The sequence below is a fragment of the Schistocerca piceifrons genome, chromosome 2 (assembly GCF_021461385.2).
Source record: "Schistocerca piceifrons isolate TAMUIC-IGC-003096 chromosome 2, iqSchPice1.1, whole genome shotgun sequence".
NCBI lineage: Eukaryota > Metazoa > Arthropoda > Insecta > Orthoptera > Acrididae > Schistocerca > Schistocerca piceifrons.
The window spans coordinates 798,007,591-798,022,782 of NC_060139.1; the positions used below are offsets into that span (position 1 = coordinate 798,007,591).

General features: G+C 43.8%; 1 protein-coding gene and 1 non-coding gene across 2 annotated transcripts in view; both read right to left on the minus strand.

Annotated features, from left to right (window-relative positions):
- The window catches only part of LOC124775864 (1-phosphatidylinositol 4,5-bisphosphate phosphodiesterase epsilon-1-like), a 447,016-nt gene that overhangs the window by 162,813 nt on the left and 269,011 nt on the right, over nucleotides 1-15,192 (minus strand). Inside the window, exon 7 of the mRNA XM_047250697.1 lies at nucleotides 10,452-10,746. Within this exon, the coding sequence (XP_047106653.1) occupies nucleotides 10,452-10,746 (295 nt within the window). The remainder of the gene's footprint in view (nucleotides 1-10,451; nucleotides 10,747-15,192) is intronic.
- On the minus strand, nucleotides 10,932-11,002 carry Trnat-agu. Its single transcript has one exon. It is a non-coding gene; the product is annotated as a tRNA-Thr (tRNA).

Consider the following 15,192-nt stretch of genomic DNA (forward strand, 5'->3'; position numbering starts at 1 on the left):
TTTTGTTACTGTAGAAGAGTTTTTCATGGTTGTGCTCCATTTTTCAAAATGCGTACTTTCACGTTCACAACAGGTTTTTGGACATAATAGTATGTAATATTTCTTGTGATCACTTGATTCCATAATGCTTCCGACATTCAGTTTGAGGGGTATGCTCATTTTCCTCAAGTATCCTATCAACACCGGGAGTCCCAAGACTTTCGTCAGAACTACACAGAAAGTAAGCTGAGTATACTGAGATAAGGAACCAACCACCGGAAATTAATATTTCATTAGGTACAAAATGCCTGACGAGTAATTCATGCAGTACAGTTTGTCATTGTTGTTGTGATTTTCAGCCTAAAGATTAGTTTTTTGTAACTCTTGGCACAGTGTCTCCTGCGCAAGCCTCTTCTTCTCTGCATAGCTACTACAACTATTTGAACCTGTTTGATGGAGTAAAGCCTTTGTCTACCTCTGCCATGGTAATCCCTCACACTTCCTGCAGTCACTACACAATTTCTTTAGGCCTCGGGTTGCGCTCTCTCAACCGGGTCAGTGTTTTGGTCCATTTGTGACATACATTTCTGTCTGTCGCAATTTGATTCAGTACATTGTTATTAGTTTTCAGGTCCACCGGTCTATTCTTCAGCATTCTCCTGTAGCACCACTGAAGCTTCGTTCACTTGTTGTCTGAACCGTTCATCGTTCACTTTTCACTTCCCTCCAAAGCTACACTCCAGAAAAATACTGGTAAAAATAGACTTTGTAATATTAAAATTTCTGTTCTGTGTTAACAAATTTCTCCTTTTCAGAAAGATTGTTCCTGCTATTGCGTTTTATACCCTCTGTACTTCGGTCGTCGTCAGTTATTTTGCTGCCCAAATTCGGAAACTCACCTACTGTTTTTAGAGTCTCATTTCCTAATATTATTACCACATCTTCGCCTGATTTAATTCGACTATATTCGATTATCCGTATTTTACTTTTGTTGATATTCATTTTATAACCTTTCTTCAAGATACTGTCCACTCCGTTTACCTAGTTTTGCAAATCCTTTGCCGTCTCTGACAGAAGTTTCTATTTTCCTATCCCTGAAAAATATCTATCCAAATTTCTCCTTGTTCACTGTACTTAATCCCTGCTGTCTTAAGAATTTCAGAGAATGTATTCCAATGAAGATTGTCAAAATATTTGTCTAAATCTAGACTTCTATAAATGTGTTTCTTTTTTTTTCAACTTGTATTCCATACGAAGTGGTAGTGTCAGTACTGCCTCCCGTGTTTAATTCCTCTCGAAAACAAACTAAAATAATCTTCTCTAGGGTGGCTTCTATCAGTTTTTCCATTCTTCAGTGCATAATTATTGTCAGCATTTCTCAACTGTGATTTATTAAACTTATGATTTAGTAGGCCATTTTCTTTTGAATGGGAAGTATTACACACTTCTCAACGTGTGAGAGTGTTTATAAACCGCCTATGTTTTATTTTTATTTGGCTTATAGCGGGACCTGAAGATGACGCAAATGTAGCATTGAAACTAGTCGTCTGAATAATAAATACCTTGAAAATACGGCTGTGGTGTTCCACTTCCATTACTTTAGTCAGAAGATTTCTGGGACTCCCATTCCTGTATATGCATCGTTTGCTTGAAGCCACAGAATCTAATTTAACAATATATTCTTCATTTCTGGGCACAACCAGAAACAATTGTTTTCATATTACCAAATCTCTGGAAAATGAGATACTTTGTTTTTGACAGTCAGGTCCCTCATGTCACATAGTCTACCGTGTCGAATTAGTATCACAAAGAATCCGCAAGATTTTCATAAACAGTGGCCAATAAGAATTTTTCTCCTACAAAGTAATGGTGTTTTACATAAACGATTATTCAAACTTTATCCAAGCAGCTTTCGGAATTCTTTGGAAAAGGTGACAGAAAATAAGCAGATCGCATCGAACAGTCAAAAAGAAATAACAGTTCAAAGAAACCGGTCCGTACGAAATAAATGTAGGTGCGTAGCCCTCTCACAGATTCAAGACTTCTTTACGACGAGGGTGATCAGCGAAGGCCTTTTTCGGATTATGGTTTTAAACTGAGCTTCTTCACAGACTGCATAAGATTAGGTCTAAACAAGCCCGTTTCAAGTCAGTAGTCCCTAAACTGCAAAAATGAGTCCCTGTCTATCCTTAGAAACTGATAAAACCGCCCTGTCTTTGACTAGGGCTACCTAATGTCGTTTGCTTCATGTCGTGCCCTATGAAGAAGTCCTAGTACCACGAAACCCATTCACATAGCCGGCCGAAGTGGCCGAGCGGTTCTAGGCGCTACAGTCTGGAACCGGGCGACCGCTACGGTCGCAGATTCGAATCCTGCCTCGGGCATGGATGTGTGTGATGTCCTTAGGTTAGTCAGGTTTAAGTAGTTCTAAGTTGTAGGGGACTTATGACTTCAGCAGGTGAGTCCCATAGTGCTCAGAGCCAGCCCATTCCCATATACAGTTTCAGGAGACCGTGTATTCAGGAGATAATTGTGAAGAAATTACACGGTCGTTACATTAATCTGACAACCGTTTCAGGAGATAATTGTGAAGAAATTACACGGTCGTTACATTAATCTGACAACCGTCTATGTTCGACGTCAACGTGCAATAACCACTCACTGACGGCAGTTGGCAGCACTAGCACTGGAGAGTAGGTAAAACGTACCGGGGGGAGCGGGGGGACGCGAAAAACAGTGCAGTCGTTGCCACTATGTGGAAAAGGAGCGATTCATCTGACGTTCAAAAGGACACGACCATAGGCTTTCGCGCCAGGCGTGGAGCCATTTCCGAAAGGCTAATGTTGGAAACTTTTCGCAAGCCGCCATGGTTAAAGTATAGCAGATGTGCAATTGTTGAGCAACCGACGCCCAGATGAATCAAGGAATTGCCAACAATGTCTTCTCAACGACTGTTCAGCGAACGCTGCTATGTATGGGCCTCCATAGCAGGCGTATCGTTCGTGGGCACAAGCTTGCTGCCATTCACCGGCGACGAAGGCTGGAATATGCACGACAGTGCCGCAGCTGAACGTCCACCGAGTAGCGACAGGTGGCCTTTTCAAACTAAATACGTTTTATGCTCCATCGGAAAGATGGCCTTTGGCTTATACGGCTCTGCAACAAACTTGGGAAGTGTCCAGTCCAGTGAAGAGAGTGTTACGGTCTGGGGAATGTTTTCGTGGCATTCCTCGGGTGAACTCGTCACTCTGGAAGGCACAATGGACAAACAAAAGTAAGCATCTATCGTTAGGGACCATGTCTACCCCTACATGCAGTTTATTTTTCCTCAACACGATGGCATCTATCAGCTGAACAATGCACCGTGTCACTCACTCGCAGCGTACGTGTCTGGTTCGAAGAGCACCAGGGTGAGTTTACCCTACTTCTCTGCCCATCAAATCCCACAGATTTAAATCAAATCAAGAGTCTGTAGGACCACTTCTATGGGGCTGTTTGCCCCATGGATCCTCAACCGTGAAACCTATCACAGCTGGGTATCGGCACCGGTATCGGCATAGCTCCACAGCACTGTCGGTGCCTTCCAGACCCTCAATGACTCCTTTTCTTTACTTCTGCGCTGCAATAAGTGGGTATTCAGGCTTTTGTCAAGTGGTCATATTAATGTGACAGGACCGTGTATTAGACAAACATAAAATATACATTTCAGCGGAAAGTTGTTAACTCAAATTAGAGGTGGGCAATATAGGCACCGTTTGTGACGCTCTGAATATCAATATGTGCCTTCGATTCCTTGCAGTCGTTAACACGAAATGCTCGAGAGAGCTCGACAGTAGCCCTCTGTGGAAATCTCTTCATTGGTATTGCCTGTCTCCAGGCGCGAACTGATTCGACGTGACAATACAGAGCGGATTACTTGCCTACATGTTCTGACAGTCTTAGTGCAACCACGTCATGGGGAATATTAGGAATCAAAACTCAGAAAGATGATCTCTCCGCCGATAAGTGTCAGTTCACTGTATGTCTTGTAGTTTCTGCGAGGTCTGCTTCTGAAACCATGGAGACGTTTATCAACAGCCCTGTATAGCTGACTGCACATTGAGTCTGTGATTTTTCGTACAATGGAAAATGGTTCCTGTACACATTTTTGCTGTTAACTCCAGAGAATCTGTGATTTTTCGTACAATGGAAAATGGTTCCTGTACACATTTTTGCTGTTAACTCCAGTGTGTATTGCTATTTGAAGAAAAACTACGAAATAAATTTTTTTTAGTGCAGGGTGAAATCTGATGCATGCACGACCACGATGACTTGCTTTAAAAGAGATTGATAGTAATGTTCTTGAGACTATGAAAATAGACCTTGTGTGGTCGAAATTTGTTCTAGATGAAACACTCTGAATACGTAATCCTCTCTACATGCTCTGAGTTATGCACTACAACAAGTCAGACGTTCCATAAAGCACACAATTTTAGTATGCTACCACATAATCATTTTGATTCCTTGTACAAAAGATGATAAAAGTCATTAATATTCTCGAACCATGTCTCTAAAGGAGACACATTCCTTATAACAAAGTGAAACAGAGTTAATGTTAGTACTATTTAATGCTATTCTATCCACCAGTTCAAAGAGTTTTATAAAACGTTAATACTCTACTGTTTGTTATACAACACATATTTTAAGTATGCTCCGCTCGAAAGCCACAGCTGCTGTCTCTGCGTGCGCTCGAAATACTCATCTCATTTGTGTAGCACTTTCTAGCGTTTCTACCACATGTTTTGTGGGGAAAGCACGATAATAACACACGAATTTGATGTTTTCGTCACGGAGCTTCCTAAAGTAGTTTGGGACGCCCATTGCCTCAATAATATTAACGACTGTACAAAATAACGTTTTGACACAACAGTGGAAAATTTTCTAAATGTTATTAGAATAATAATGCAATGGCATTTGTTCTGTAGGACTGCAATGAGGTCAATTATTTGGAAAAGTGAAGAGGAAGCACACACACTTCTAAAATAGGAAGTATTAATAAAGAAAAATGTGCAGGAGAATTCTCGGAGAAACTGGAAAGACGGAGGAAGATGCGAAAGAAGGTCGCGGGCAGCGTCTGGATATCTCAGTAGGAAGAGCACAGTCCGCGAAAAGTAAAATGCCGTGGTCGAATCTCGCCTTGAAAGACAATCTTAATCTGTCAGGAAATTCCACTACTGCGTACACAAACTGACGAATGAAATATTCATTCCGCGTGTACGATCAACTCGAAATCTTCAAAGCTGCGGATATCTGCCCCCCCCCCCCTTTGTCTGGCTGCGTAATTCTCAAACAAATAAGAACATTACACTACATTAAACGTGCATACTGACTCTGGTAGACAAAATCGCTCATGGTGAGTGAATAAATCAGAAAGAGCACTGGTTACAACACAACTCGTATTCGGAAGGAGTGGGGATCGAAACTCCCTTTGAAATAACCGATTTAGATTTTCTGTATTCACATTACCTAAATAATGGATTTATCCTTTCGAGAAGAAAAGAGCCAGTACCTTTTCCCTAAACTATGTCCAATAGAGCTAGTGGCCCATCCATAATGACTATTTTTAGAACGAACGAATAAGACATACTGTGTATAAAGTCACTGTAGCAATATTTGTTTATATTTATATGAAAATCATAATTATCACCAGAACAACTGCCAATAAAATTCTTTTTGTTTTATTTCCATGACTAATTGTGATTTCAGGCTGTGATATCAGTTATTTTTCCTTCCGGTCTTTTCGAGGAAAGTCACTCTGCTTCTGCTTTGGTCTTCCTCTTCCCGTTTATGGACTGTTTTTGACTCCTCAGAAACCTTATACTTCCTCGGACTTTCTCATTCTAGTTGCTCTATACATCTATCTAAGCATCTTCATTCGAGCTACAGCTAGCTTCTTGCCCACGTCTTTGCTCCGTACAGAAAAGGTCTCACAGCTTTTTATTTGACGTGCCTTTAGGTTTGACGTTTAGTCTATGTTTCCACTACCAAATATTCCAGAATTCTTAAGCAATCTTCCAATGTAGTTGATCTTATGTGATTCACCGCCGGAGATACAAAATAGTAGCAAGAAATGCAGAACAATTTCTGTAGTAGCTGTGATGGTTGTAGGTATATCCTTCATACGATAAGTAACAGCTGTGGCAAACGAAATGAATAAAATAGTCTTATCTATATTTTGAGATTTTTTTTTCTTAACGAGGTTCGTAGCTGGACCGCAGTCTGTTTTTTGCATTGAGGTCCGAGACACAGCGAGAGCTGGCAAGGCTACACTCAGGGAGACTAACATACCATCGTTACGTAGCATTTAGCACCAGAAATTTATCCATGTTATTCAGAGGGTAGTGTTTTTAAAAAACTGTAGCATTTGTCTTCATTTTGTCATATTTTTTTATCATTTATCTCTGTGATAAGTGGTATAGTGGTAAGGCAAAGTAATAGTTGAAGTTTTGTTTTCGGAGTTCCAACCGAGTTACGGTTCCATTTTTGCACATTATATTACGGAGACAGTAATACCCTTCTCCAGGTACTCCGAGTAGTATTCTTACCCTACCTTTTCTCTTTTTTCTTCTCTGTTTCTACCCTCTTGGACTCAACATCAGTTAACGATTTCCCCCATCCCTCCCCCCGTTCATGAATTTAGTGTTTTAGTGTTTTAATTGGTAGCATTTCCATGTTTATTCAACTATTTACTCTCTCTTTTCACCGTTTTTTTCTTTTGCTTTCTTTCCTTCTTTTCTTACTGTTTTATCGTCGTTTTCTCTCTCTCTCTCGTTTTCCCTATATCCTTCCCTGTATTCCTCATAGTCCTTATGCACTATTTATTCTACTTTTCATTTCTCTTCCTCTCAATTTTGACTCATCATTTTCTTTAAGACATCTGTGGACCGCTTAACAGTGTTCTATGTTGGACCACCTACTGACGCCTCTTCTTTCATCTTTGACTTCCCTCGTCCTCACAAGTGTGTGGCCTTCAACTGACTATTTGTAATAAATAACATTTTTCTTGATACGTTGAACTTGGGCTCTCGGAGGTTTGAAAGTAGGTCATTATGCATTAAGGCATCTTTCACAGGAGTTTGTTGATACTCTTGTGCTGACTGTACTACCCGTTACGAAGCGCACATTTCTTCTTTGAATCTTCCCTATTGCTCTCAATTCAGCTCGAAAATTTTTCAGGACGACGAACAGTGCTCAAGAATTCGCTGAAAACAATTTTATAAACAGTCTCCTGCATGGGCGAACTTCACTTTGGTTCTCTCGACACATCCGAGTTTGATCTACAGCATCTCCAATATCGGATTAAAGCTCAGACTAGTAAATTATATCAGGGAGATTAAAGGAACGAGCTGGTGCCCTGTAAACTGTACTTGAACCTTTATTTCAAAAGTATTGCCGAGCACTGTTGATGCACTTGTCTCACTGTGACACATGGCCGTAAATTACCGTCAGGTAAAATTCTTGTGGTTGCTTCGTGGACCAGTTACGAACCTTCTGCTCCACTTCCTTGTCTGTGGTGAATTGTTTCCTCTCAGAGCCATCTGTAACTCATCCGCAATGGCATAATCGCAGGAGGACAGGTGCAGACTGTATGGAGGATAACTGAGGACTTCTCGTTTGAATCTATGCATGAGCTCCTTGACTGTGTTTGTTGTATGCGATCTCGCTCTGTCGTGGAGCTGGTGGTTTGCCTTGGTCGTTTCAATTTGATCTCTTTGCGAAGGGTGGTCGAAGAAAAAGGCTTGCTTAATCTTTCCCGCACTTCAGTTTTTTGGATGACGTAGATGCTGCACGCTTCTACTGGAGACATCGTCGTTTTATCTCTGGTTCTCAGTGATGGTACTGTGTCTCGTCTCTGGGTACCATGCGTGACAGGAGCTCATCCCCTTTCCTGGCATAGCACCGTTGATGTTGGAGATAGACTTCCATTCGACATACTTTCTGTGCTGGTTAAATACTTTGAGGCATCCTTTGGACGCTTTTTTTCGAAATTTGAAACTATTCTTAAGTACTTTCGACTCTTAATCCGATTTCTGCTACAATGGCTGTACTTTAACTCGTCGCTCTCGAATAATTTGGCCATCCACCTGCTGGACCGTGCCATTAGTAATGCGGTGTATCGTTCCAGACCATAAATCACTGGCCAACGACATCCGTCCTTCCCTGAATCGCTTGTGCCACCCCTTGACTTTAGCAACGGACATGATGTGTTCTCCGTACACTGGTGCCATTCCTTGATGAATTTCGGTTCCCCGCACTCCTTACGCTGTTAGGCAACTCAATAACCCCCTTTTCCTTCTTTTGAAGCCTCCACTTAACTCTTTTCTGCACGACCGAGTGTAGTGGACGGTCGACGCACACGACTGTTTGCTCTATTGCCACGTGGGTGTGCTCCCATGTCCCTATAGCGGCGAATCTGGGACAGACATGTTCTTATAGGGACCGCATCTTCCTCCGCAGGGAACGACATTACTATTCATTCAGCGCTTTTCTTTTTAAAGCCCTCAGCTCGTTTCTTTTTGATTGCGCCTTATAAATTTCAACTTGTCTACAAGTTATGGGAAGGTAACTCTTTTAATAGGAAGCTGTCGACGGAGATGCGAAATCGGACATCTGCTTAGCAAAACGTGTGAAATTTGAAAAATGGAAGGTAGTACTGGTAGAAATGAATCTGTATGGGTGGATCGTGAGACGTGCTTGGGTACACTACCTGATCAAAAGTCTTCGGATATCCTTGTGTAATGAAGAACTGACCACTATATGTCGCAAGAGATGGATACACGAATATAAAAGGAGGGGGTGGGGGGTGGGGGGGTAGTGTGTTGCCATTACAGAAACAGTAACACCAGAGTGGGTTGGCCAGGAGGGCTCAATACCGTCGACCATGGACTAGACTTTGGATGTGACATGAGTAACAAATTCATCAGGGATTTTTCGATCCTTCCGAAGCCGCCCGGGACGATCGTTGGTGATGTGATTCTGAAGTGGAAGCACGAAACCAAACCAGTCAGACCCCATGTACTGACAGACATTGGCGTCGAGCATTATGGAAGTTGGAAGATCGCATGAAGTTAGTGGAAGGAATCACTCGTAAGTTCCAAACCGTTGCTAGCAGTCCAGGCAGGACGATGAGGCGTGTAGAGAGCTAAAAGAAGGGTACAGAGTGGTCGAGCAGCTGTAGTCAATGCTGAGTGACGCTTGAGGTGGTATAAAGAGCGAAGCCACTGAATAGTGGATGACTGGTAGAGTGACGAGTCACTCTATACACTGAAATGAAATGATCGTACCGCGTTGGTGGCCGGGGGTCCCAAATGCAGAAATTCGGCCGCTGAGTTGCAAGTCACTGGATGACTTGCATGTGGATGATGATGTAAAGGTGACGAGGACAATAAAACACCCAGTCTCAGATACGGCAGGAAATCGAACCCAGGCCCACTGCATGGTAGTCAGATGGGCTGACCCTTCAGCTAGGAAGGCGGGCAGGCTACACGCTTTGGCAGCCTGAGGGTTTGGTTTTCGCGAATGTCTGGAGAATATTACCTGCTACCATGTGTAGCGTCAACAGTGAAGTATGGAGGATGTGGTGTCATGAAATGTGGGTATTTTTCGAAGTTAGGGTGTGGTCCCCTTAGAGCGCTTTTGCAGAAGAATATGAATACATTTTACATCATTACGTTTTGCATACAGTTAAGGAATGTTTCGGAGACGGTGATTGTATGAGGATGATAATGCACCCTGTCATAAAACAACATCTTTGAGGCAACGGTTTGTGGAAAATAACATTCCTGAAGTGGCCGAGGCTGCCCTGTGTCCAGATCTGAACCAGATGGAACACCTTTACGATGAGATCTCTACTACCTGTGGTTTGGGCTCCGTAGGAAGAATGGGCTGCAATTCCTCCACAGACATTCAGACACTTCACAGAAAGTGTCACCAACACATTTCAAACCGTCATGAGGGCGAAAGGTGGACACAACTCATATTAATGTCCACTAATAGACGTTCAGATACTTTGCACCAGACAATGTAGATCGATAAGTGCATTACTTACAGAAACCACACCAGAGGCAAAATGATTCGTTCCGGAAAATCGTAGAACAGTTCAGTTAAGACACATTGGAATAGTAGAGAGGAAAAAGGAAGGTCCGTAGGGCTGACGTAACGAGTGCAGATGGGGATGATGACAGCGCGGGTGTCGGGTCGCGGTCAGAACGAGAAGAACCTGAAGGTGGAGGTGACGAGCGAGCGGACGGCGCGGCGCAGAGACAGCGGCCAGGCCACGTCGCCAGAGGCGGGTGCGGGGGCGGAGCGCGAGTGTCGGCGTGAGTGGGGGCGGAGGGATGGCTTACCACTGCGCGCCGGGCGCGGCCGCGGCCGCCGCTGCGGCTGTGGCTGGGGGCCGAGGAGCGCGCGCGCGCCCCGCGCCGCCGCCTCACCTCGAGCTGCGCCTCCGCCGCCTCCGCCGCCGCCGCCGCCGCAGGGCCCGCCGCCGGCGAGGGCGAGTGCGGGGGCGGCGCCAGCACCACGAGGCTGGGGCTGCCCGCCAGGATGTCCCGCAGCTCGCGCAGGAAGGCGCCGAAGAAGGGCACGACGCGGCACTCCGACATCGCCAGCGCCCGCGCCAGCGCGCGCTCGTACTCGGCCGACATCAGCGCCGCCGACAGGAAGTCCAGCACCGGAAGCGACTCCTTCTCCGTGATCGACAGCCAGAACGGTTTCAGCTTGTTTGACCTGCGGACACACGGCGGAGTGGCGCACTTAGACGTCGTAAATGAGACTCTCAGAAAATTCAAAACGGCCACGCGGGAATGGCTAATACTGGAAGAAGACATGATGGAATTTCATTTTCCTGGAGACATACGAGTCTCAACTTATGTTCGATAAGGACAGAACCTGAAGCAATGAATTAAATTTTGTGCCACGGCTGGGAATCGAACCCAGGTCTCCTGCTTACTAGGCAGATGTGCTAACCACTACACACCGTAGCACTGTGGGTACTACAGCTGCACAGAATACACTAGTCCAGTGCTATCCCTAAACAAACGTCAATTTACAACTTCAGCCCGATCCCCCCCCACCCCCCCACCCCCTCGCCCCTTACATAGTCAGTATTGCCAAGGCTCCCTGACAACTTATCAGATCATAGATCACCTGCAGCTGAGCTACAGGCAGGATTTCCCCATTACGTACTAAGATGGGTGCTATTCCAATGTTGGAGGGCATTTGCAACATTGACGATTTAAGAAGGGGAAAATGGGATGAAGGTGTGATCTGAAGTGTGTGTTAGGGAGGTCACTGGATTAGAATATAGTCTACGCAGGGGTGGCAGTCACGATGCTACAGTGGTGTAGTGGTTAGCACATCTCATTAGTGAGCAAGAGATTTGGGTTTAAGCCTCAGTCATTATACAAATTTTAATTCATTGGTTCAGCTTCTAGCCTTCACTGCGAGTAGAATTTGACGGAATACTGAAAGATATAAGGTCCCTGCAGTATACGACATTCCCTCAGAATTGTAGAGATCGTTGGAAAGCCAGCCACGAGAAAAATATTCCACTTGACATACAAGATATATGAAACAACTGAAATACCAGACGTCAATTAACATGTAATATTTCCAGATCCAACGAAAGTTGGTACTGACAGGTCTGAATATTAGTGATATATCATGTTTGCAATAGACTGGCACGAATTACACTCTAGGAATGAATAAATAAGTAAACACACGTCACACCACGAAGGAATTAAATTCGTAGATGTGATGTACATCTACAGACAAACATCCTATTACTATTTCAGAAAAAATTGATTATTTGTTCATGAGAAAGAGCTTCACAAAAAAATGGTTCAAATGGCTCTGAGCACTATGCGACTTAACTTCTGAGGTCATCAGTCGCCTATAACTTAGAACTAATTAAACCTAACTAACCTAAGGACATCACACACATCCATGCCCTAGGCAGGATTCGAACCTGCGACCGTAGCGGTCACTCGGTTCCAGACTGTAGCGCCCAGAACCGCACGGCCACTCCGGCCGGCAAAGAGCTTCACAAACTGTGCAAGTCACTAATGTGTTGGACCACCTCTGGCCCTTACGCAAGCAGTTGTTCTCCTTGACATTGATTGACAGAGTTACAGGATGCCCTCCTGAGGGATATCGTGGCAAATTCTAACTGGCGCGTTAGAGCGTCAAAATCCGGGCGAGATGGAAGGGGCGGCTCGTTGGAGGGCTCTGTTCATAATGATCTAAACATTCTCAATGGAAAGGCTCTGGCAAACATGAAGACAAGCAGGAGAAACTCTCGCCGCGTGCGAGCTGGCGTTATCTCCCTGAAATATAATCTCTGTAAAGTTTACCATGAGGGGCAACAAAACAGGGCGCGGAATATCCTCGACGTAAGGCTGTGTAGTAAAAGCGTGCCATGAATAGCAAACGATGACCTCCTGCTATGAAATGAAATGGCACCTCAGACCACCATTCCTGGTTGTCGGGCTGTACGCCAGGCGACATTAAGATAGGTATACCTCTGGTGTCTCCAGACATGTATTCCCTGGTCATCGGGGCTTAATTCGAAGCCCCAGACAGAGGTAATACCAACCCGACTGTCGCCTGGTGCCGGCCGGAGTGGCCGAGCGGTTCTAGGCGCTACAGTCTGGAACAACGCGACCGCTACGGTCGCAGGTTCGAATCCTGCCTCGGGCATGAATGTGTGTGATGTCCTTAGGTTAATTAGGTTTAAGTAGTTCTAAGTTCCAGGGGACTGATGACCTCAGAAGTTAAGTCCCATAGTGCTCAGAGCCATTTGAACCATTTGTCGCCTGCTGTATGGCCCAACAACCAGGAGTGACGATGTGGGGTACCATTTCATTTCATAGCATTATCCCTTTGGTTGTTAGCCACAACACACTTACAGCACAGCGATACGTTAACGATTTTCTACGCCCCGTTTAGTTCTGTTTTATGGAAAGCCATCCTGGGCTTACATTCCAGCAAGATAATTCCCACCCACACACAGTCGCCGGATCTTTCCCCAATTGAGAACATTTGGAGCATTATGGGCAGGGCCGTCCAACTATGTCGGGATTTCGACGGTCTCAGACGCCAGTTGTACAGAATTTGGTACGATATCCCTGAGGAGGATATCACACAATTTTATTAATCAATGCCAAGCCTAATAACTGCTTCAGTAATGGCCAGAGGTGGGCCAACGTGTCATTGACTTGCTCAGCTTGTGAGGTTCTTTCTCGTGAATAAATCAACTAAATTTTCTGAAATTGTAATCATTTGTTTGACTGTACATGTACATCACATCTACCGATTTCCGTCTCATTCGGATAATTCCTTGGTGGTGCGTCGATTTTTCGTTTTGTTTTAGTTTATTTATAGAAGTTGGAATACTGGTAGAAGCCATACTCAGAGAAGACTAATTTCAGTTCCGGAGAAATTTAGGAAAGAGTGAGGCGGTACTGACGCACCAACTATCTTAGAAGAAAGGAAAATCTAAATTTATAATGTTTGTAGATTTAGAGAAAGCTTTTGTGTTGTTGACCGGAACACACTCTTTCAAGTATTTGAGATGGGAATGACACACAGTTGTTGCCTATTCCCGATGCCTATATCCTGTACATTGAGCACTCAGTAAAGGAAATCAAAGAAAAATTTGGAGAAGGAATTCTACAACTACATCTACATGGATACTCTGAATATCGCATTTAAGTGTCTCGCAGAGTGTTCATCGAACCACTTTCACAATTCTCTATTTTTCCTATATCGTATAGCTCGCGGAAAGAACGATCACCTACATCTTTCAGTACGAGTTCTGATTTTCCTTATTTTATCATGGTGATCGCTTCTCCCTATGTAGGTCGGCGTCAGCAAAATAGTTTCGCATTCGGAGGAGAAAGTCGGTCATTGGAATTTCGTGAGGAGATTGCTCCGCAACGAAAAACGCCTTTGTTTTAATGATGTCCAGCCCAAATACTGTATAATTTCACTGACACTCTCTCCCCTATTTCGCGATAGTACAAAACGTGCTGCCTTTCTTTGAACTTTTTCGATGCACTCCGTCAGTCCTGTCTGGTAAGGATCCTACACCGCACAGCAGTATTTTAAAAGAGGACGGACATGAGTAGTGTAGGCAGTCTCCTTAGATCTGTTACATTTTCTGTGTCCTACCAATAAAACGCAGTCTTTGCTGAGCCTTCCGCAAAACATTTTCTATGTGTTCCTTCCAATTTAAGTTGTTCGTAATTGTAATTCCTAGGTATTTAGTTGAATTTACGGCCTTTAGATTTGACTGATTTATCGTGTAACCGAAGTTGAACGGATTCCTTTTAGCGCTCACACTTTTCGTTATTTAGGCTCGATTGCCAATTTTCGCACCATACAGATATCTTTTCTAAATCGTTTTGTAATTCGTTTTGGTTTTCTGTTGACTTTACTAATCGATAAACGACGGCGTCATCTGCAAACAACCTAAGACGGCTGCTCAGACTGTCTCCCAAATCGTTTATATAGATAAGGAACAGCAAAGGTTCTGTAAAACTAACGTGGGGAACGCCAGAATTCGCTTCTGTCTTACTCGAAGACTTTCCGTCAATTACTATGAACTGCGAATGTTCAAGAAGAAGACACAAAAATTTTCACGTTCGTCGATGACACCTTAATTCTGACAGAGACAACAAAGAACTTGAAAGAACAGCTGAACGGAATCGCAGGCGTCGAAAAGAGAGTATAAGATGAACGACAACAAAAATAAAACAGGGGTAACGGAAGGTAGTCGAACTAAATCAGGAGTTGCTGAGGGAATTAGATCAGGAAATGAGGCATCAAAAGTAGTTGATAAGTTTCGGTACTGGGCAGTAAAATAACTGATGATGATGGACGTAAGGAGGATACAAAAAGTAGACAAGCTATAGGAACGAAAATATTGTTGAAGAAGAGGAATGTGTTAATACTGAACACAAATTTAAGCGTTACGAAGAAAGTATTTGTCTGGAATATAGGCTCGTAAGGAAGAGCAGTGTGAACGATGAGCAGTCTATACAAGAAGAGAACAGAAGATTCTGAAGTGCGCCACTATAGAAGAATGCTGAACGTTAGACCGCGGAACTAATGAAGAGGTACTGAATCAGGCTGGGAAGAAAAGAAATTTATTGCATAATTTGACTGAAAGAA